The sequence below is a fragment of the Nuphar pumila genome, chromosome 15 (genome assembly GCF_984573655.1).
Source record: "Nuphar pumila chromosome 15, dmNupPumi1.hap1.1, whole genome shotgun sequence".
Classification (NCBI taxonomy): Eukaryota; Viridiplantae; Streptophyta; class Magnoliopsida; order Nymphaeales; family Nymphaeaceae; genus Nuphar; species Nuphar pumila.
In genome coordinates, this window is record NC_143263.1 from 22,578,015 (window position 1) to 22,602,580 (window position 24,566).

General features: G+C 36.1%; 1 protein-coding gene across 1 annotated transcript; it reads right to left on the minus strand.

Moving 5' to 3' along the window:
- Positions 1 to 678: 678 nt before the first annotated feature.
- Positions 679 to 20,403, minus strand: LOC149814784 (pollen receptor-like kinase 4). Its single transcript, XM_089990425.1, has 4 exons — positions 19,677 to 20,403; positions 13,164 to 13,772; positions 10,958 to 11,616; positions 679 to 738 (listed from the first exon to the last, which is right to left on the minus strand). Exons 1-4 carry the CDS (start codon positions 20,401 to 20,403, stop codon positions 679 to 681), a joined length of 2,055 nt encoding a protein of 684 aa, XP_089846551.1.
- Between the last annotated feature and the right edge of the window lie 4,163 nt (positions 20,404 to 24,566).

The window sequence follows — 24,566 nt, forward strand, 5'->3', positions numbered from 1 at the left end:
CTTAATCTAAACTAAATCTACCCTAGATCTGAACCTAAACTAATAAAAAAATATGTGAATCACAAAAAGAAACTAAACTATACCTAATAATTTGAAGAAAGTAGCAAAAATATGAAGAAAAACACTAAAAATCGAAAAACCCTAATTTTTGCCTAATTTATTTTTAGAAAAAACTAAATGTAAAGACCTAGAAACTCAGATCTGATCTAAATATACTCTAAACTTAATTTAATCAAAGCAAAAATATAAATATACTACGCTACAAATTCATACATATAGTTTTTACACACTAGAACTTTCCCGACGAGCCTTTTCGGTTAAGTTCTTGGACCCGGACGAAACAAGACTTGAATGAAATGCCACTAAGAAAATGATCAAACCACATAAACGTATTTTAGACACTAAAAAATACCTAAAACCTAAAACCCAAATAAAAAAACAAAAGAAAAATGGCCAAGAATTTTTTTTATATTTTTTCTAAAAAAAATAACAAGTAAAAACTGAAAATAGAAAGGAAGAGAAAAGAATGGACCCTTAGGCTCAAAGACACTCCACACGTCCTTGCTATTGCTGCTACACTCCTTAGGTTGTTCCATCCATGTGAAAACCGAGGGGGGGGGGGGGATTGTGGTGGAAGAAAAAAAGGAAGACTGGTTGAAGAGAGAACACGACTAGTCTTCAATAGTGGTAGACGACGAACCGAAACCAAAGCAAAGTCTCCACTTGAGTGGCTAAAACCTGCAAAACACAGCAACAATACCAAGGAAAAACACATCAAAAGCACCAAGAATAACAAAGAAAAGAAAGGAAAGAACACGGTGGGCATTGGGAAAGAAGATGACACACAGTGGAGGATAGTTTGAGAAAATAAGGAAGAAGGAGAAGAGAAAGAAAAGGAGGAAAGAAGAAGATGAGACATTTTTGCAGTATATGGGACGTGTGGTTCCTAGGGTTTTCCCTATTTAAACTAATAAAATTGTTAATAATTTCAAAAACAAGCTTAAAATAAAATTATTTGCAAAACTATCATAGGCACCACCTACCTTTTGAGGGAGTTTTTTCTAAATTTTTTCCTATTTTAAACCTTGAATCATGTGAATAATGGATAATCTTAGCTTGAAAACTAATCTATGATCCAAAATTGAGCTTTTGGGTTGGATCAATATCTGAATTACCTCGAGCGCCACTCCAAATACCTTGAAAGTGCTCAATTTTCCTCATTTTAACTTTGATTCAAGTGAAATTCGAATCACATCTCCTTCACACCTAAAACAACATAAAAAGGAGTGTTTAAGCTATAAAAGTTTATATGAATGCATGATTTTATTATAATATGATATGCATTTCATACATTATCACTAATTATCCTAATAAAGATGATACCGCCTATGTAACCTATTCACAATATAGTCCACCTTAGAGAGGGTGGAATGGTACAACCCTGAGTGATGATGTCACACGTAGTTTTATCTACATGTCATACTGACTTGAATTAAAAAAGCAAAGGCAAAGTCGGAGTTGCCTAAAAGTGGTATACCTCAGCTACTGTAGTATTAGGGATTGCAATATGATTTACCCTTGCGCAGAAAGTCTCTCAGTCATGGACCACTTGCTTGGGTGTGTTTATTCGATCTATAGGTACTACGACAAAAATCCAAATGGCATAATGAACACCATAGTATACTTTAGCAAACATAATGACAACTACCTTTGTGTACCTGGAGTTGTAATCAAGAGAAGCAAAAGTTTACTAACACTACTAATTGTCTAACTTGATAATTGCATATTCATGTTATTCATGATGCTTCTTTACTTGATATTTCATGTTATGATGTTCAATACTAAGGCTCACATGTTATATTATCTGCATCTATATGACTGTTAGAAAGCATGTTATGATATGCATGATAGATGGTTGATATTTATCATTATGTTCATGAATGTGGATTTACTTACAGACTCGTAGGAGTTTTGACCCCGTTTCATGGGGCGTAGGTGATGAATGAGGAAGCGGTGTGAGAATGCGATATGGTGGCGAGGCTGAGAATCATCATTTTCTAATAGTCTTGCAATCTTAGGACAACTCTTGGGTATCTCAATTCGATTGAGATATTTTAAATTTCATTTGCAAGACTTGTATTTTTTTTTATGAACTATATTATGAAATTGGAATGAAATGGTCTTCCTTCACTATGTGAGTAAGGGATGGATCTGGTTCTAATGAAAATTGGATCTAACCTAATTCAATTGTTTCCTTTCTGTAACCCGCCAGAATTGTCTGACTTTTAAAACCCAAATATATTTGTTGTGCTATCTCTATTTCAAAAAAAACAAAAAAGTCCTCATAAGGAGGACCCAACTCATTAGCAACCCTCTCTCGCAACATTTTTGGGTTTTCTCTCTCTCTTCCTTTTTCCTCCCTCACACCCAAAGGGACATATTTCCTTACGTGTGGTTATGCTGCCAATGGAAGAAGCCAAGCATGAATAAGAAGATGTTCACACATAGATCCAAGGATTCTTGATTTCTAAGGTAGGGTTTCACTAGATTTGGATGTGTGTACGGGCTAAAATATATGCTTCATGCATTGGGCATGATTTTCCTATGCAACCCATTACACATATTGGTCCATATATGCTATGTATATATGTTTTAAAAACCTGAAATAGGTTTTTGAGAATCATTTTTGGGAAAACTGTATTTTCTTTGTGGAAACGAATGTTTTGTTGTATGAAAAATCTATATAAATAGGTTTTGATCTAAGATTAATTCATGTGAATCCAGATCTTGATTCAAGATCATGGTTTAAAACCATGTATTGAATCTATGTATGTGTTTTGCATCGGTTTTTATGAAACTATGCAAAACGGTACTGCGTAGATATGTGATTTGATATTTTAGATTATCCCAAATTGGAATATAGTATTATTTTGTATATCTAGCATGATGAAAACATGTATGCCTTGATTGAATATGATTTTTATGGAATAGAAATCTCATTGGAGGGTTTCAAAAACTTGAAATCTTTTTCGAAAGTCATTTTTGGGAAAGACACATTTTCTTATGTAAAAGCGTTGAATCTTATGTTTGATTCATGATACATATATTGTTTCTATGTTTACAATATGTTTAAATGTGTATATGCATGTGTATGATATATTTATATTGAATCAAATCACAAAATGCATAATTACGGTCTTTTCTTTATGAAAAATATAGAATCATTATTGTGCTTCTTGAAAATACATTTTGTCCTATTATTTATATTTTGACCAATCATAAAGAAATTCATGGTTCTCTAAAACAGTGAATCTAAAAATTCTTAAATTTTAGAGAGTTGTTTCAGACATATAGGAGCAGTCCTAGAAAAAAAATGAGCTCATTAAAGTTCCTGGTTGGGAGATACAACCTCTCTTAAGTTAGTATAAAATTTATATTCTAACATAAATTCTATGTAGAGTGCATATTTTTGTAGATTTTATTTCTCCTAAACTATTTTAAGTTTATGAGTGATATTTTTATTAATGTTATTTATGTATTAAAGAACATATGATAAAAATCTTGTGCATTGATGTATTATAGTTTGAGAATTAAAAATCATAGAAGTTTGTTTCAGAAACTGAAATTTCTGGAACATACTCTATCAAAAAATGGAAACAGACTGCAATGCATGAATTTTAATTCTCTATTGGTATGAAGTTTAAATATAATTTCTTTAGAAGCTTGCATCAGACACACCAAGCTAACTACAATAAAAATTATAAAATTTATTTCATTCTTTAAATTCATCGATTGATGTTTCTTCGAAAAGGCTGAATCAGACCCGTTTGTTTTGTGAATAAAAAACAGGTTTAAGTAAAAGATTTATTATTTCTTGATTTGAAATAAGTTTTGACCTATGTTTTTGCTTGTAGATGGCTAATCGTACATTCATCTACAGTAAAAATTCTAGATTTAAATTCATCGTATTCAAGTCATGATAAAATTTATACTGACTAATGAATTTTGTCCATGCAGTTTCAAATTTAAAACTCTTGTTTACATGCATGTCATGGTTCTGAAAAATGATCAGTTGAACATGAATGGGTTCCATAACTGAACTAGATGTACATACGACCTATTAGTGTATAGTGTGTTGGCCTAATGAGGCTATATGAGTGTGACATCACTTCCAAGCATATTTAATTTGTTATGCTATAATTTTGATTATAATGCTAATTTAGACTGCATAATATGTTAATATGATTGCATGATATAATGATATGCTTACATTGAACATGACATGACATATGTGAAACATGATGATATGATTATGTGCACTGAATGCATGATTAAATGAATGTTGTAGTATATACATGGTGTGACTTATGAGTTGATGCTATGTTTATTGCATTCATATGAGATTGTTGTTTGACCTATTTGAGCATGAAAATGCATGTGTGAATTGCATTTATGCGAATTCAGTTGGATTGGATTAACTATTGGATGAGGTCTAATTGAACTTATGCATGCTTGAGCCTGAAAGGTGGCTATGCTTATGTCTAAATTGGTGACCATTAACCTTGTGTGTGGTTAAATGTAATAAAGCATAAATGACAAGACAATTGATTGAATAAAAAGTGAAATATACACTAAATTCTCGTGTGGTTTACAAGGAGAGTGTAAGCAACACTTTTGGCTTCGTGAGATTTGTTTATAGTACAAAAGGATGCTTTTCTCCAACCACGAAGAGAGGGGACTAAGCTACCACTGCAATAACAATGTGATATGTATCTACTTCAGCTGAATGAGTACTAATATATCAGATAAGATGGTATAAGTCTCTTGACATTAGATCACCCTACCCCAACACCCAAGGAATCGTGCAAGGTCATGTTAATAAGTCACAAATTATTTGAATATACACCATGAGTCATTGCCTTCTTCTCTGGTTAAGACTGTGTAGTACCCATAGGTAATTGTGATATCAAAATAATTTTATGTTATGCATATAGTTAGAGCATTGCATGCAACATTTAAGTAAGAAAAAATATTAATAAAAATAAGAAGTTACCCATACATACATGAGTGGTTCTGTTGCTCTAGTAAGATCATGCATTAATTAATTGTTCATGCATTGATTAACTGCTTATGCAAAACTAATCATGTATACTTGATTCTACATGTACTTGCATTTGCATTGCAAGTATACCATAGATGATTGAATGCTAAGCATGGATATGTTCTGGTTTGATATTATGATGCATGAATGTATTTGCAATATCTGTATGTCTGAATGATAGCATGATTCTTGTACTAAATTGCATGTTTCATGTATGTCTGGTACTGTATGCACATGCATTGTTAGTGTTTTCGTACTGAGACTTTGTTGGAGTCTGCCCCTCAATATTATAACCATACATATAATATGTAGACATACTGGAGCAATGGCAGGATGTTGTGGGGGTGTGCAAAGGACCAACTGTTTAGATTTTGGATTTGTATTTTGACAATACTTTATACTTTATTAAGTCTGTTAAATTGTTTAACATTTGTTTATAAGCCAATGGATGAATGCTTTAAACCAATTGATGAATGTCACGATTACTTTTCTATTGATGTACTTGGAATCCAAAAATTTAGGGCATTACATTCCTAGCCAATTACCTCTGCATCCGCTTTGAGGTAATTGTAAAAAATTACCAAGCACTTGCATATTCGCTCTGAGGTAACTTGCCAAAATTGCCTTTTTGGCAAAAGCATTATACCTCTGTATCTGCTATGAGGTAATTACACAGTTTATTTGCCCATTCATTTAAAATTCCCTCGGTATGCACCTCTGCAACTGCTCTGAGGTGACTTTGAGCAATATACTCCCGCATTGATCTGCTTTGAGGTATTTATACAAATTTTTATTTACTTATTTATGTTAATAACCCATTTAGAATGCTCTCGGTATGCATCCTCACACTCGCTTCGAGGTGAATTTGAGCAATTATACCTTGCATCCGCTCTGAGGTATCATTATGTTACGTGTGTATGTACATTCATTTTACAACTTCATGCACTTTTAGCACTTAATGGGTTCCCTCAACCCTTTGCTCATTCATGAGCAATCCCATATGCAATCATGTTTTCATGTCTTATATCACATCAACATAATCATATATAACATATCATATTTATACACTATGTCTTATACCATATCAACATAATCATATGTAGCATAGCATATTTGTGCACTTATGACACCACATTAGTTCCTTGAATCTCAAGCTCATTCATGAGCATCAAAAAGTGCTTGCATACATTTCATGTTTTATAGCACTAAATAACATATAATATTATGCTTAACATCATGATAGTATATTAACATCATGCTCAATATCTTGATAATATTTTAATATCATGACAACATATTAACTTCATGCTTAACATCATGCTTAATATCATGACAAAATCATAACAACGTATTAACATCATGCTTAACATATTGATAACATATTAATATCATGACAACATATTAACATTATGCTTAACATCAATTCATCACAGGCATGATGTTTAAAATAGATTTTCTGTGTACATAATTCCTGCACATACATCTTGCTATAATAAGATTTTTGTGTACAAAAATTATAACACAAACACATGTATATAATCAATTTTTCTGTGTCCAAAATTACAATACCGACACATGTATATAATTCATTTTTTTATGCACCAAAACCATAACCCAACCACATGTATATAATCATATTTTCTATGCCTAAAAATATACCACCAAAACAGAATTTTTTATGCATATAATTCATTATTAAAAAAGATTTTTTTTGTACTTAAGCATACCATTAAAAGAAAATTTTTTGTATATATAAAAACACTACTAAAACAGAGTTTTCTATGCACATATGCAAACCATTAAAACAACATTTTTTTTGCACATATGTACACCATTAAAACTAAAGTTTTTGTGCATATATGCAACCATTAAAACTAAATTTTATGTGCACATATGCATACTATTAAAATAAAAAAATTTGTGCACATATGCATGACATTAAAACTCATGTTTCTGTGCACATATTCTCACCATTAAAACTATTTTTTTATGCACATATTTTACACCATTAAAATAGAATTTTATGTGCATATATGTACACCATTTAAACATATTTTTTTTACACATATGCACACGATTAAAACTGATTTTTTTGTGCATATATGCACACCATTAAAACAAAGTTTTTTATGCACATATGCATATCATTTAAACAAATTTTTTTGTGCACATATGCACACCATTAAAACTGATTTTTTTGTGCACACCATTAAAAATAAAAAATTTTTGCATATATAAATGCCATTAAAACTAAATTTTCTGTGCACATATGCACACCATTAAAACTGAACTTTTTGTGCACATATGCACACCCTTGAAATAAAATTTTTTATGCATAAATCACCTTCATCAACATAGAATTTCATGTGCATAAAACACTGTCATCAACACATAATTTTCTATGCATAAACCACCATCATCAACACAAAATTTTCTATGTATAAAAGACTTCATAAACACATAGTTATAAATCAGATTTTATGTACATATAAACATGTACACAAACAATTTATGTGCACATAAATCTTAGTATAAGCACATTATAAAATCAGATTTCATGTGCAGATAAACTTTTGCACAAACACTTTATGTGCACATAAATCCCAACATAAGCATATTATAAAATCAGATTTTATGTGCATAAACCTTTATACAAATACTTTATGTGCATATAAATCCTAGCATAAGCACATTATAAAATAAAATTTTATGTGTACATAACCTTTGCATAAATACTTTATGTGCATATAAATCGCATATCCAACACCAACATAAATTTAAATTTGTATAAACACAAATCCAACACAAATATAATTTTAGATTTGCATGAAACACAAACTCAACACAAATATAATTTCAAATTTTAGAGAAAAGCTCAAAATCTAACACTAATATAATTTCATATTTGCATGAAACATCAATCAAACACTTATAAATTCTACATTAAAAAAAAAAACTCAAATCCAATACCAATATAAATTCAGATTTGTATGAAACATCAATCCAACACATATATAAATTTTAGATTTGAAAAAAACCCAAATCCAATATTAATATAAATTCAATTTTTCATAAAACATCAATCCAATAAAAACCTAAATCCACATAGCATATTTTCAAATATATAAAAACTCAATCCACATATATAATTTCATATTTGAGTATTCTAGAATTATACTCACACACAATAGTCTGAATTTACTCTACCTCCACTAAAATCATTGGAACAAAACTCTTAAAAAATCATTGGAATGGAGAATCCTAAAAAATCTTTAAGTGGAGCTTCACCAAAATCATTGGAAATAGAGCTTCACCAAATTTGTTAGAAATGAAGAATCCTAAAAACATTAAAGTGAATCTCCTCAAAATAATTGGAAATGTTGTCCTTCAAAACTCGTTAATGGAGTCCTCCTCCAAGGCATGATAGAAAGAGAGAGAGATGTTGAGAGAGAATGAGAGGCATGAAATTGAGGGAGTCAGAGGGGCATTAAAGAGAGATGGGCAATGGGAGATAGATGAGAGGAAATGAGGGTGATGAGGGTTTGATATACAGGGAGAGTGAAATGCATGAATGAGAGGGAGTGGGGGAGTTAGGGTGACAACTAGAGAAGGGAGAAAGGGAGGCTTTCACACTATCACTTTTTCTCCCATCTAGGATTGCCCTAGGCATGGGCCCCACTTCCCATTATCTTTGTTGGACCCTACCCAGTTGGATATTCTTTTCAAGTGGGTCAATATAATATCCAAACCCAAATGGACATCCCATACAAAATTCTATTTAATTTAATTCTCCAAAAATGTGTTGAGCGCACCTTCCTTTTTGGGCTTGGTCCCACTCTGTCCAGTTACCATATTTAGACCCAAGTTAGTTCCAAATAGATATTCAAAACCCAAATAAAATTTAAATACAAATTAAAATCTCAAACCACATTTGAGACCAAATTTTATTTTTATTTATTTAATAATCATGAAAACTTTATAGGTACTACAATAATTCCACAAATACTGGCAATTTTTGGAGAGTTATTATAATAGTGATAAAACTCTCATAATCACTTATAATCAACCAAGACTTCTTTAGATTTATGTTTACAAACAACACAGAGAATTAGCTAAAAAATTAACATGATTAAGATATTCTACCATACTATTGTCATCTTTCTTCACATTTTTAATATCTGAGGCTTGAGTATGAAGCATATGATCGCCCTAGCACAAGCCATGATTCATGAGCAGTTCCTATGTGAATGATCTGACTCAAAACAACCTCTGTCACCATAGTTTTTAGTCAGCACATTTGGAAACTAAAAAATATGGATTGACTTTAGTTTGCTCTCATTCACTTATGATTTGAACTGGTGGTGCAGAAAAAGATTCATCCACATACTTGATGAGATCCTTACTGCATATAATTTACTCAATTTGAGATCGTCATAATAGGTAGTTATTGCGATCTAGCTTGGCAAACACAAAGGATAAAAAAATGTTTCATTGCAAAGCCAAATTAGGGGCAAGAGAGGAAACATATTGTGGCGAGGTTGAGGCCATTGCAAACAAAACAGAAGATTGTCTTAACTAAACAAAACACAAAATTTTAATGGTGTGAGCCTATAGCTCTGATATCATGTAAAATAAAAAACAAGATCAGACACAAGATTTAGAGTGGTTTGGTCGGGAACCTCCTCTTCTCTCACACCATCTCAACGATGGGTGTGAAGTTCCTCTCTTTTTATGAAGTTTCTCAAAATTTACAAGTCCTTGAGAATTGCCTAAACTCAAGGAAGTAGAGTACCACATGGATATCATGAGATTACAAGATAAACAAGAAAGTTCTATATTAGCAGTTTTGTAGCTCTGACTTTCCTTTTCATTAGCTAGCTTGTAGGATTGATTTCCTTGGCCAGCAATCCTATCACAATAGAAAGTCTTGTTTTCCAAGTCTCTAGACCTTTCTTTAGAAGCATGCCCCCTCGAGCCAACCGGATCGATTCCGTCTTCACCAGCTGGATCAGGACTTGAATCTGATCATAGTGCATACTTAGGTTGATCCTCTTAGCACAATCAATATGCGGAAGACCAAAGGTGTCCACGATGGACTGTATATTCAAATTTAGGTAGAAATCTATGTTACAAATATCACTGACATTTTGAAAATATGATTTTTATAGCAATGTTGCTAAAAGCTGATATTAATATCAAAGAATTGTGATATTGACATGATAAGAGCGCAGTTTTATGGTACATTTATATTATTTATATTTTTACTCTTTTATTCACTTTTAATGTAATTTTTTAGATTTTTTTTTTATATACGGTTATATTTTCACAAGATTTTGAATTTGGTTGAAATTTAAGTACCGTTGGAGTGAGGGACAAGGGGCCTCGCTAGACAAACCTGCGCAGATCAAGTCATATTCCACGTAACCAATCATTGGCGATATTCAATTTCTACGGCATATCTCACTTGAGAACTGTGCATCTCACTTGAGAACTGCGAGAGCGCATCCTACACGCACGTCTCCACCAAGTGATATGTGCGCTGGAGATCGCACATAACCAATGAATCGGTTATGTACAATATGGCCTGATCTGCCTCTGCCCTCACAAACAGCTAGTTTGGCTTAGCGACAACTAAGTACTTACCAACAAAAAGAGAAAGTGAACAATTAATACACGGCCTTAACATACATGCCAAGTTCCCAACATGAACCCCCACTACAGTTGGTTGTCAACATTTGGCCTCTCAGACACAAGCAGAAAATGTACCAACTCTTCCCAATGCTTTGTATCCACAGCCCCACATCTTATGTTCCCATTGACCCACTATACTTTCTACACACCACGTCCTTATCTTACAGAGGTAGAGGAATCATTGCCACTCTCACCTTGAGATGGGTATGAGTGCCTCTCCCCTTCAGCGTCATCAAATGATGAGTAGTCCTCCACTTCTCTTTCCTTCACCTCTTCAATCTTTGCCAATGCTTCCCTCATGTCCCATCTACTATCTACCTCCTCCTCACAGCATGCCAACCCTATTTGAAGTAGCTTGAGCATTTCACCTTCCCCTCCATTAGTTCCCCCCATCTCTCCATCAAAGACCTCCCCAGTTCCCTCATCCTTTAGCATTGACCTGGCCCAGCCAGGCAAGTCTGTTCCTGCCCCTTGTCTTAGGTACACTAAGGGAATCTTGCCCGTAAGTATCTCTAGGATCAACATCCCCAAGCTCCACACGTCTGACTTCTTTGTGGCACGGCCACAAGAGGCATACTCTGGGGATTTGTAGGCCACCATGGACTGTGTTGCATGCTTTATGTTGATCACTGGTGCAAGGGCATAGTCTGTGAGAAGGGGCTCATAGTCCTCACCAATAAGTACATTGGATGATTTCAAGTGGCCGTGAGGAAGGACTAGGTTTGGTAGCTCGGTGTAGAGGTATGCTAAGCCTCTTGCCGCGCCCTTAATTATCTTCAAACGTGTTGGCCAATCAAGTGGTCCAAAAGTTGGTGTGTGCTTGCCTGGAAGACGGTGTAGCCATGGTTAGAACATGATATTAAGGCTTTCTAAATTAATGCTTCAAACATAAGTGCATCTAATGCAATAAAATGTCAAAGTTTTGTCATCCCATACTTGGTCCAAGCAAGCATGTGCATACATATATACTGTGCGTGTGCGTGTGGTGTGTGTTTGTATACATGCATAGGAAGCCTTGAGGGTTCCATACTCTCTAATTAAAAGTCATGGTTGCAGGCATTATTTGGTCAATCACATAGCATAGATGTGTTCATCATAGTTTGTTTAACAAAAAAAGCTTTGACACATTGTGGGCCATTGGTTTTTTAGATTCCTTTAGAAACTAGTATACACATCAAAAAAATTTGATGTAATGCGCGTTGAGCCCATACAGATCATATCTATATGGTTATATTCATAACATATTCCATGATAGCATTCGGAAAATGAATAAGAATATATATAGAGAGAGAAACAGGCGTATCACCGGACGTCTCTCGCATTGAACATGGTTGGAGGTGCCAGAGGCATCCGCGTGATTTTTTTTTTTTTTGCATTTTTTGACTTCTAGCAACGTTCAAGACCACTGCTAAAAGTCAAAAAGTGTTACAAAAAAGTATGCTGCTGATAGTTTCTCTATCTCTCTCTATATATAGGAAAAGTGGTAGTTGCCTACCACTTTTTTTGGCCTATTGGCAGCCTACCCAGCTTTTGAATTTTTTTTATGTTTTTCCTCAAATCTGGTCATACAGATGTACTCTACATGCTTTATTTTATAGGAATCTACTCTTGGATCATCGGATTATGATATCTAGGTAGTTTTTATAAGGTTTAAAAATCGATTTTTAAAATTTTCATAAATATTGAAGGCTTAAAAACTGTTTTTTTTATCAAAAAATATGATTCGGGTATCATTTTCTAGCAAATCGACCATGCCGAACACATCTATAGGATCAGATTTCCAAATTGGTTCCTCCTAACCATCCATAAAATGTGGACAATGCTGATTTTTTATGTTTGAAGTTATGTTTGGCAAGTCTGACCCTCTAGATGTGCTCAGAATGTTCCATTTGCTAAGAATTAACTGTTAAATCGTGTTTTCTAATAAAAAATATGATCTTTAAATTTGTGAAAATTCTAAAGCGTCCATTTTGAAAACCTTATAAAAACCTACTCACATGTCATAATAAGATGGTTAAAAGGCTTATTTCTACTAAATAGAATATGTAGATCACATCTGTAAGGTTAGATTCTAAAAAAAGTTAACTAAAATGTTAAAAAATAAGACTGCCTGCACCCTCCTACAGTTGGGAAGAAGTGATCCACAAGAGGATATTTATGGCAATTGCATCCCAAAACATTTTGGCAATGCAGACAAACTGTGTTTCCATTCCAGTGCAAAACTATGAAACAAAGCCTTAGGGCAACATTGATGACATTCACTATGCATACCTAAGAGCAATTATAATCAATGTAATGTTTCGAAAGTAGTGGATAAAGTTGTACTAAAGGGTTTCTCTCTCAAAAAAAAAATTGTACTAAAGGATCTTACCATGAAGAAGATAAACCAAGCTCCCATTTTCAACGTGATCATAGACAAGCAGCTTCTCTTCCCTTCTATAGTAATAAGCCACCAAAGGTAAAATGTTGGGGTGTTTTAGCCTCCCAAGTGTCCTCATGTACTCGTGGAACTCCTCCTTTCCCATGTTGTTCATCTCCCTATACTTCTTCACCACAGTTGCATAACCATCAAATAGCACAGCCTTATACGAAGAGCCAAAGCTCCCACTGCCGAGCACTTCAGCTGATGCTCTGAGCAAATCTTGAAAATCAAATGGCTTTCTATCAAATGCCACAAAGACGAGCCCATGAGCGCCACTTTCCTTCATGCGGCCACCTCTTGGTGCAACGGCAGCGGAGCTGTTCTCTACTTCTTCATGATGAGGTGCCACCCTATTAGAGCCATATGGTGAATCATGGCGCCCAAACTGTGATGTACCCTGGCGACGAGACAGTGCAATTCCGGCACCCGGTATCGCGAGCAAGGCAACAATTGCAATAGCAGACGCAGCAACTATGGTAAGCGGTGCATGGGTGTTCTTCTTCATGGGCTGTTGGGGACATGCCGTTTGTAAAGGTGGACCACATAAGGCCTTGTTTCCTGCATGGCCGGAAAATAATGCCGGGAAAACTTGTTAACAGTCTGTTAAAATTAGAAAGAAAGAAACCAACCAGAAGCATACTCAAGCACATGTTACAGTGGAAAAAATGGAAAACAAGGGAAATTCTGTAGGTAGTCTTGGTTGAAGGAGTAAGTATGTAGAATGACATTAGGAAAATAACGAGTGATCATCATTTTAAGGATTTTAGCAGCAAAAATTTGTATGGTAGCTGTTTGATGTAATAATCATGGCATCCATATGACCAGCACGATAATTTGCATGAGTGACGGCGCTGATAACCATGACTGATTGATGCCAATAGCAGCATTGGGTGCATGCCATGAGTCACAGAACCTTGGTGAAGATGATGCAGACATGACCACATCATTGAAGATGCTGATGGTGGCGATTCAGAAATGGCCACAATTACTTGACCAGACTCCATAAATGATTATGATGACATAATTGCGATAGCACTATCGTTAACAGCAGCAACAATTCAATAGTGTGGTGAGGATGACAATAACAAATAAACCAGTGGCGATGAAGTAATTAAGCAACAACTTATCATTCAAGATATGAAGAAGGACAATGCATGTCACAAATATGCTGTTAATTAATGACAACAAAACAACGGCGACAATCACCATATCGGTGTTTATGGTCATTTCTCTTCCATTTCGTTTTTACGATCTTGTCAAGTTTTGTCTTTAAAATAATGACAAGGATTACTCTACAAAATGATAATGATGATATAACAAATAAATAATTAAATCATTGTTGTCTTGATGCCCTCTGGATGACGAAGCAGGTTATATGTCCCCCCCCCCCCAAGGGCAGGTAGCTACATCTCATGTTCGGGGTCTCAAAGAGCACCATGTATGTAAGCATGTGTGACTCGTATCCCCATGTTTGTCAGCATCACTTAGTGTTGAAGTTTGATGCGATTGCAAAGACTTAAATACCCTTTCCTCCATTGGTGCAAAAAAAAAAACGATGATTCTAGAAAAAGAGTAGTTGTAAAGACTTAAGTACCCCAAAGATGGTTATTTAAGACCCAGTCCCTGCACTGTATGATTACCAGAGAAAGAAATCCCCCTCAGGAGAAGGCCATGAACATCAACCCTCTCACTCATTCTCTCTTCTCTTTCTGCTTATGTGCACATCCAGCAGACGATCCTACATTGCTCCATCAAGCACTGACTGACCTGCACATTGACGGTAGCATGGTTCAACTTGATGAGTTGTGGAGCCTGATTCAGAGTTTTTGCCCTTACAGGAGGGGGGTCTGGGGGCTCCCCCGATGCGGGTTCCCCGGACCAATTTTTTTAGGGCCTTGTATAATTTTTTTCTTTTCTTTCCCTCTTGTAACTATCGAAAAAAAGCACTAAAGTGTTTTGTTTAATCGTGGTGCTCATGTTTCCTTCGGTTGTTTCTTGCTCGAGGTTTTCGTAACACCCTTTCCCATAATTTTTTTGTTTTTTTTTTTCGCTTTGCGATTTTCGTAAATCGCTACTCGATTTGCCATTTTTTTTGCTGTGCAATTTTCATAAATCGCTACTCGATTTAGCGATTTACAAAAATCACATAGTGATTTGCCATTTTTTTTTTGCTACGTGATTTTCGTAAATCGCTACTCGATATAGCGATTTACGAAAATCACATAGCGATTTGTCATTTATTTATTTTTTTGCTACGCGATTTTCATAAATCGCTACTCGATTTTGCGATTTGCCATTTTTTTTCACTACGTGATTTTCATAAATCGCTACTCGATTTTGCGATTTGCCATTTTTTTTCGCTACGTGATTTTCGTAAATCACTACTCGATATAGCGATTTATGAAAATCACATAATGATTTACCATTTTTTTTTGCTACGTAATTTTCATAAATCGCTACTCGATATAGCGATTTAAGAAAATCACATAGTGATTTGCCATTTATTTATTTTTTTGCTACGCGATTTTCATAAATCGTTACTGGATTTTGTGATTTTCCATTTTTTTGCGCAACGCAATTTTCATAAATTGCGATGCCAAACACCACCCCCTTGAGCACGATCTTCGCCGTGATCAGGCTGTAGTCGCCAGCCATCCTGATGGCAGTCTTGAGGTTCATGATGGGGAAGCCGGAGGCTGTACTCCGTTGTAGGTGTACTGGAGGAAGATTCCGTTGTAGGTGTCCCTCAAAGGCGGAGGAGGAGCCACCGCAGTCGATTGCCCGCTGGACGAGAGCAGCATTCCGGCCATTGCTAATAGAAAGAGGTTGACGATCACCATCGAATTGTCAGCTTTTTGCCTCCCTTAATTTCTTCTCTAGAGAGAAAGAGGATTTTACAGTGTTTTACGGAGAAAAAAGAAGAAGAAGATGATGATGAAAAGTTCAAACAGAGATTTTTGATGGCTCAAGTTCATTTCACCGGATCACCATCGGATCCCCGACTCACCATCGTTTCGCCGGATCACCATCAAATCACCGACTAAGGTTCGTTTCTTTGTGTAGACTTTGAAGAGTCAACATCATCCTCGACTTTCTGGATGGAGGACATGTTTTTCCTTTTTTTAACCGTTTATTTTCCTTTTTTTGAATGAAGGATATTTTTGTCATTTTCTCAAACCGGTGTTTTATGGAAAGAATAGCAACAAAAGGTACTTAAGTCTTTGCAACCGCACCAGACTCTGATGCTAAGTGATGTCAACATACACGGGAATACGAGCCCCATGTGCTTACATATATGGCGCTCATTCGGACCCCCGAACACAGACGTGGGATTCAGTGAATCATCGGGGGAGAACATACACTGCTGTCCCTGTGTATGATGATGCATGTACTCCTAATGATAATCATGAAGTTGTTGTCGCTGATATATATATATATATATATATATATATATATATATATATATATATATATATATATATATATATATATATATAGAGAGAGAGAGAGAGAGAGAGAGAGAGAGAGAGAGAGAGAGAGAGAGAGAGAGAGAGAGAAAGAGAGAGAGAGGTAGCTACACAACCTTTAGGTGCGTAGCTACTTACGGGATCATGTTGACCGTCCATCGCAAGGCATGATGGATGACTAGCACAAAAATTGTGAAAATACACTGAAATGCAAGTTTTCCACTTTTTAGGAATTAGTGGCACTTGAAACCCTGCTATATTTTGTACACACAGAAATCATGCATCCATCAGACGTGCAGTCGACCAAAATGATTTTTAGGACCTTTAGCAGCGCTTTAAAAGTACCACTAAAGCCAAAAAAAGCAAAAAAACTTGCTTTTAGCAAGCTTTTTTGCATTTTTTTGTAGTCTGTCAAGGCCGAGATGGATGATTGCTCTGATAGCTGTGTACATAAGGGTTGCACAACTACCACTATATATATATATATATATATATATATATATATATATATATATATATATATATATATATATATATATATATATATATATGGGGAAGGGGAATCATCTAACCAAAGGAATGTCCAAAATATACAACCAACGACATCCCATTCTCTAATGCTTGAGCATCTCATCCATTAAACCTCATATATTTATGCTTAATAATTTATTTAGTAAGAAATATGCGTTATATAGAGACTTTACAACATATAGGCATGATTTTAAAAATGTAAAAAATCAGGTTCAAAATGCATTTAAAATTTTATAATATAAAATATTGTGAGTTGTTGATTTTTAAAACTTTCAAAAAATGCATTTAGACATCTAAAATTCATAATCCAAAACATGTTGTTCACTAAATAAATGACAAAAATCTAATATGTAAATTTTGATCGATAAAAAAACTCTATCGTCAGAGAAGGAACGTCGTCGATTATCATTGGTTGTAGATTTTGGACCTTTTTTTGGTTGGATGGTCCCCCTTCCCTATTTATATATATATGGATAATAATATGCGCTAAATGAAATATGTTAAATGAGTTTTTCAGCTTTTCGAGTAATTTTTTCGTGGTTTTGACCCCATAAATATGTTGGGCATGGTTGATTTACTAAGAATCTACATCTGGATCATATTTTTTCAATGAAAAAATGATATTTGGAGACTCAAAATTTTACAAAGTTTTTGGACTGTTGATTTTTCAGACCTTATAAAAAACCACCATGTGTCGGAATTGGATGCTTGATCCCTATAAAATCAAGTACTTAGATCATAGTGATATGGTCAAAATAAAAACAAAAAAAAAATGAAAATCTTATTTAGCATGTTTTATTTAGCACAGATGTATTACCATATATATATATATATATATATATATATATATATATATATATATATATATATATATATATATATATATATATATATATATAGAGAGAGAGAGAGAGAGAGAGAGAGAGAGAGAGAGAGAGAGAGTATGTAGCTGCGCAATCCTTAGGTGCGCATATACGAATGGAATCAAGTTGGTCGTTCCTTGTGCATGTGATAAACGATTAGCACACAAAAACGGCAAAAAACTTACAAAAAAATGTTGTTTTATGTGAGTTTTTGAATTATCAGCACTTTTGAAGCACCACTAAAGGTCCTGGTATTTTGAAAAAGACTTTTTTTAACATTTTTATGGGAAAAACGTTGAAAGCCCATCACAGCGCGATGGACGCTCAGCAAAATTCTATTGTGAGTTGTGCACCTAATTATGGATTGTGTAGCTACACATCTCTCTCTCTCTCTCTCTCTCTCTCTCTCTATATATATATATATATATATATATATATATATATATATGTATATATATATATATATATGTATGTATAGTGAGGGGTAGGTGCTTAATAGGTTTTTCAGATTTTTTTTGTTTTATTTTAAAATTTTGATTGATCTATGTACTTGATTTTATAGGGATCAGCAATTTCGACACATGGGTGGGTTTTTATAAGGTTTAAAAAATCAATTGTCTAAAATCTTTGTAAAATTTTGAGGCTCCAAATATCAATTTTTTCATCGAAAACACATGATCTATGTGTGGATTCCTTGTAAACCGACCTGTGCCCAACACATTTATGGGGTCCGAACTGCAAAAAAAAACACCAAAAGAGCAGAAAAACCCATTGAACACGTATCATTAAGTACCTACCCAATTCTCTCTCTCTCTCTCTCTCTCTATATATATATATATATATATATATATATATATATATATATATATATATATATATATATATATATATATATATATATATATATATATATATATGTGTGTGTGTAGCCCATAACAGTGGAAGCACAAAGTGTCCACTATTATCGAACCCATTTTTGCTGCTGATCCCGGATCGACCGTTAGTTTTTTTTCCACTCAGGGTCATTAGTTGTGGTCATGATTGCTGCTTTATTGAAAATCAATGGACGCGCATTCGCTGTTATGAGTCTCTCTCTCTCTCTGTATATATATATATATATATATATATATATATATATATATATATATATATATATATATATATATATATATATATAGAGAGAGAGAGAGAGAGAGAGAGAGAGAGAGAGAGGTGTGGGATGCTCTTTGTACCTACAGCTGAGCTTGGATAGGGCTTTCATGTTGTTTTTCAAAAATCTAACCCTAGAGATGTATCGATTTTTTAAGAAATCACACTTGGATCATGTTTTTTTTAGAAAAAAATTGAAATTTAAGCATTGAATATTTTAAAAAATTATAGACCGTTGATTTTTTAATCTTATTAAAAACTATGGTGTTGGAATCGGACGATCCAAAAGCTAATTCTCACAAAATCAAGCATATAGATGGCATCTACATGGTCAGAATTAAGAAAAAATAGAAACAATCAGGCAGTAAGGACAAAAAAGCGTCTGACACCTACCCATTACTTTATATATATATTATATGCATGTTGGTAAAAACCAAAATTGAGTAACTCACCTTCAAAAGAGCTAGAACTCATAGTTTTTAGGCCGGCTGGTATCTCCCCTTCTAATTCATTGTAGGACACATTAAACATTGTCAAGTGGGCCTGCTTAAAATCTGGTATTTCTCCACTAAACTGATTCTGATCCAGCCTCAACTGCCGAAGCCGGGGAGTGGATGTAAGAGATGCCGGAATTGGCCCTGAAAAGTTGTTTCCAGACAACCAGACCTTCCTCAACCATTCCATACCCGAAAACCTGTCTCCTGGTATCTCACCGGAGAACCGGTTGTTCGAAAGAAAAATTCCTCTAAGCGCATTGAGCCTCCTAAAGTTCGGGATTAGGCCTGATAAGTTATTGTTCATGAAGCTCACTGAGTGAATGGTGGGGATGTCAGCAAGTGCATCAACATCGATGGTTCCAGATAGACCAATCCCTTCAAGTTGCAGGATGGAAACCGACCCGTTTTCACACCGGAGACCCATCCACATGGACGTGTTGCCATTACAAGGTGGCACCGATGCATCCCAATTGGCAAGCACATGGGGCCCATTCATGAACGACTCTTTGAGCTTCAACAAGGCCTTGGAATCAGAATCGGGCAATGCAGCAGTGATTGGAACCTGCAGGAAACATGGCTGTGTTGCCGCCAAGATGAGGACGATGGCGACCACATTAATGTTAATGATGTTATTCTTCTTCAGATGTGCATTGGCACGTGCAAGGGAGAGGAGGGTAAACATGGAGGGGCCGGGTCTGCACGTACTAGCTAGCTAGAGGTGCAGCTGCAGGCCGTCCCACTCATGCATGCACACACCCAATTGTGGTGGTGGTGGTGGCAAAATTGGACCCGGAGATGGTGAGCTTGTTGAGCATGGCTGTTTGCTGTTTGCTAACAAACAATATCAAATTAGTTTTGTGAATGTTGGTGAGATGAGGAGATGAGATGACAAAGGAAGGTAGCTAGGGCGTTAGCTCCATTGTAGGCATGAAAAATTGTGGAGTAATTAGACCAAGTCCACTAGATGTGGACAATGTGAGCTGGCCCAGTAGAGCAATTTAAGGGTGGCCACGAGTGCTCCAATCCGTTCCTTGGTTGCTTTCATTCCCCCACAAAAACGGATTGGCTTTCTTTTTTTGTTTTTCATGAAGAATGGGAGATTAAAGACCTAGTCGCGCTCGCTAAGCCTGCGGTACTTACGGTCACTTTTCGGACGGTGTAAACCCGTGGCATACCCTTTGCCCGCGGGGAGTCGGCATACCCGGGTTTGACACTTGTGGGAATGAAACCCTAACCACCTATCTAGTGACCAAGGCCTCTTCCACTGCACCACCCTAACCCCTTGGGGGCAAACGCATGGGGCTTTCTTAAAAAGTTAATTTCACTAATTAATCATTTTAAATATCAAATTGGTCCCTCCAACCTAAAACCATGAAGCTAAGACTAACAAAACAGCAAATTTGTCACCCAAAACATGCAAAAATTGCTTTACATCCCACCTCATCTTTCCCTCATATTTCTGGCGTGCACCTCTCTCTCTCTCTCTCTCTCTCTCTCTCTTTCAGGAAAAATGATTGCAGGACTATGAATTCATTTCAGGAAAAAAAATTACTGTTACAGATTTACGACAGGCCAGGTCATATTGTATGCGGCCGTATTCAAACCTTACTGCGCATCACGAAGATGTGTGTGGCCCCTTGCAGTTCCCAACTGAGGTGCAAGGTTTTCAAGTGAGTGTGGTGAGGATTTTTTTTTATGCCAAAGGAAGACCTTCACAGAGGACGGGGTTACTTAATTAATGGGCCTGCCTCCTTGTGAGGTAAAACTTTAGGTCGAGGATACAACCACTTAACCTTATGTGCCCCAACCTAATAAAGCAACAGCAGTTCCCAAGCACCAGTGGTGACTTCGAGAGAGGAACGGGTGCAATATGATTGCACAAAAACTGTGCATTAAGCACCCGATCACCATCCATCAGCATCATACCTGACAGGCACTGTCCCCAAGATAGAGGGTGATAAGGTGATTAATGCACAAACATTTGTGCAATCATATTCTACTTGATCTTTTCACGAAGCCTTCAGCTTGAGAGAGGACACAACGCCTTCTCCAAGATCTAGGTCTTCGTGCCAGGTGCTGTTTCTTTGAGTTACAAATTAAAAAAAAAAAGTTATCGTCAAATGTGTAACATGTTCTATACAAGAGAGAAAGCAAAGGAAAAGAATGAGACAATTGAGTGGTCCTCCTCAATGACTCCTTGTTGTCTCTGGCTCCCTCTAACCCGCTAATTAATGGCGTGAGGGTCCCCACTCACTGTCCTTTGGGTAGCCCGCATGCTGCAGTGCCCCTAGTCAAAGACGACACCTTTAATCGCTCTGCTCCGCTCCGTGCTGGTGCTGGTACTGGTGGCCTACCTTGAGAAGTGTTCGCTTCAAGTATGGGAACTCGAATCTCGTGAGCCTCTATTTTCTCTTGGAAGCATGCCATCAACGCCACCTTAAGTGTCAGCTCTCTTAGGAGGGACCACGATATCTCACGGTACTCCACATGCTTTCCTTTCTGCAGAGATTTTCATAAAATTATTGTCATCGTTTAAAAAAAATGTGATTTTGCTTTTGTCAAAATTTGTCTATATATAAATAAAACAAATGACAAAAAGAGGAGAAAGCATAGTACCTCGTACACCATGTTGGCCCAAAGTTGTACCAAATCCACCTAAGTCGTTATCTGATCCTCATCGAAGGCTGTGTCTCAATTTCACTGAGCCTCCTCCAGGACAGTCTTCAGCTCTGCCATAGTGGACCTCAGTAGGTCTGCACTCTCTCCTAAGAACTAGTCTGCTGGGACAAGATGTCTTTCAGGCTCTGAATTCATGGAGAGGGTGGTGTTAGTCTGCACTCTCTCCTAAGAACTAGTCAGCTCGGACAAGATGTCTTTCAGGCTCTGAATTCATGGAGAGGGTGGTGTATGTTCGCCCCCGATGATTCATTGAATCCCACGTCCGTGTTCGGGGGTCCCAAAAAGCACCACATATATAAGCATACGGGACTCGTATTCCCGTGTATGTTGACATCACTCAGCATTGGAGTCTGGTTCGGTTGCAAAGACTTAAGTACCCTTTCTTGCTATTCTTGCTATAAAACGACGGTTTGAGAAAATAACAAAAATGTCCTTCATTCAAAAAAAGAAAACAAATGGTTCAAAAAAAGGACAAACATGTCCTTCATCCAGAAAGTCGAGGATGAAACGAACATTAGCCGACGATCCGATGGTGATCCGGCGAAACGACGGTGAGCCGGTGATCCGATGGTCATCCAACGAAACGAACCTGAGCCATCAAAAATGTCTGTTTGAACTTTTCATCGTCATCTTCTTCTTCTTCCTTCTTCGTAAAACACTGTAACCCCCCCCCCCCTCTCTCTCTCTCTCTCTCTCTCTCTCTCTCTAGAGAGAGAAGAAATCAAGGGAGACAAAGAGTTTCCCCTGAAGAAAGCCATGAACATCAATCCTCTCACTCTCTCTCCCTTCTCTTTCTACTTCTGTGCACATCTAGCGGTCGATCCTACATTGCTCCAGCAAAGAGTTTTTGCCCTTACAGGATGGGGGTTTGGGGGCTCCTCCCAACGTGGGTAGCATTGTTCAACTTGATGAGTTATGGAGCTTGATTTAGAGTTTTTGTTCTTACAGGAGGGGGGTTCGGCGGCTCCCCCCCGACGCGGGTTTTGCTGCGCGGTCAGCGGGCGAGGGGCTTTGGGGGCAGCGCCCCTCGGACCAAAATTTTTTGGGGCCTTGTATAATTTTTTTATTTTCTTTCCCTCTTTTAACTATCGAAAAAGAGCAATAAAGCATTTTGTTTAATCGTATGGCTCATGTTTCCTTCGGTAGTTTCTTGCTCGAGGTTTTCATAACACCCCTTCCTACGATTTTTTTATTTTTCTTTTTCTGTTTCTTTCACACAATTTTTTCAATGACTCCCCTACAACGATTTTTTGTATTATCGGGTCTCCAGCGAGCCCCACAGCGATTTATAGTGTTATCTGGTCTTCCAACAACGATTTGTAGTATTGTCGGGCCTTCCTACAATAATTTATAGTATTTTCGGGTCTCCAACGTCTCTAACGAGCCTCACAACGATTTATGATGTTGTTGGATTTCACTACAACGATTTGTAGTGTCTTCCTCAAATCACTATAGTGATTTGTAGTGTTATTCAGTAAGCAAATCGCTGTAAATCGCTACCCGAATTAGGACAAACTTGTCAGGGCCATATCTTCCTAACCGAAGGTCATATTCCAAATCCGTAAAAAATGGTGTCTTTGTTATTGAGTCTAGTTTATTCTTGTAAATTTTCAGCGATTTCTATGCTTATTTTATTTCCCATTTTAACTAAAAACTAGACCCCTATTATTCTGTGTTATTTGAGTTGCACAACACTACAAAAGTATATGCACTGGGAATGTACATGGAAGTACACTTGACTATGTTCCGATAGAAGGAATGTAGTTTAATAATGAGGAAGCTGCATATAAATTTTACAATGATTATGCCTTAAAAGTTGGCTTCAGTGTGAGAAGGTTTTCTAGTAAAAAATGGAGATTATGGAATAATAGGGGTCTAGCTTTTAATTAAAATGGGAAATGAAATGACCATAAAAATTGCTGAAAATTTACAAAAATAAACTAGACTCATTAACGAAGACACCACTTTTACGGATTTGGAATATGACTTCCGGTTAAGGAGATATGGATCTGACAAGTTGGTCTTAATTCGGGTAGCGATTTACAGTGCTTTGCTTACTAAATAACACTACAAATCGCTATAGTGATTTGCAAAAGACACTACAAATCGTTGTAGTAAGATCCAACAACACCATAAATCGTTGTGGGGCTCGTTGGAGACCCAAAA

What these genes read in the sequence shown, in the direction of transcription:
- LOC149814784 (XM_089990425.1), bottom strand. Translation starts at nt 20,403, where the DNA reads ATGTTTACCCTCCTCTCCCTTGCACGTGCCAATGCACATCTGAAGAAG. An exon ending in CTTGGTTTATCTTCTTCATG is followed by an intron (nt 11,617 to 13,163) that starts GTAAGATCCTTT and finishes ACCGTCTTCCAG; the next exon opens with GCAAGCACACACCAACTTTT. An exon ending in GCAATGATTCCTCTACCTCT is followed by an intron (nt 739 to 10,957) that starts GTAAGATAAGGA and finishes TGTGTTTTGCAG; the next exon opens with GTTTTAGCCACTCAAGTGGA.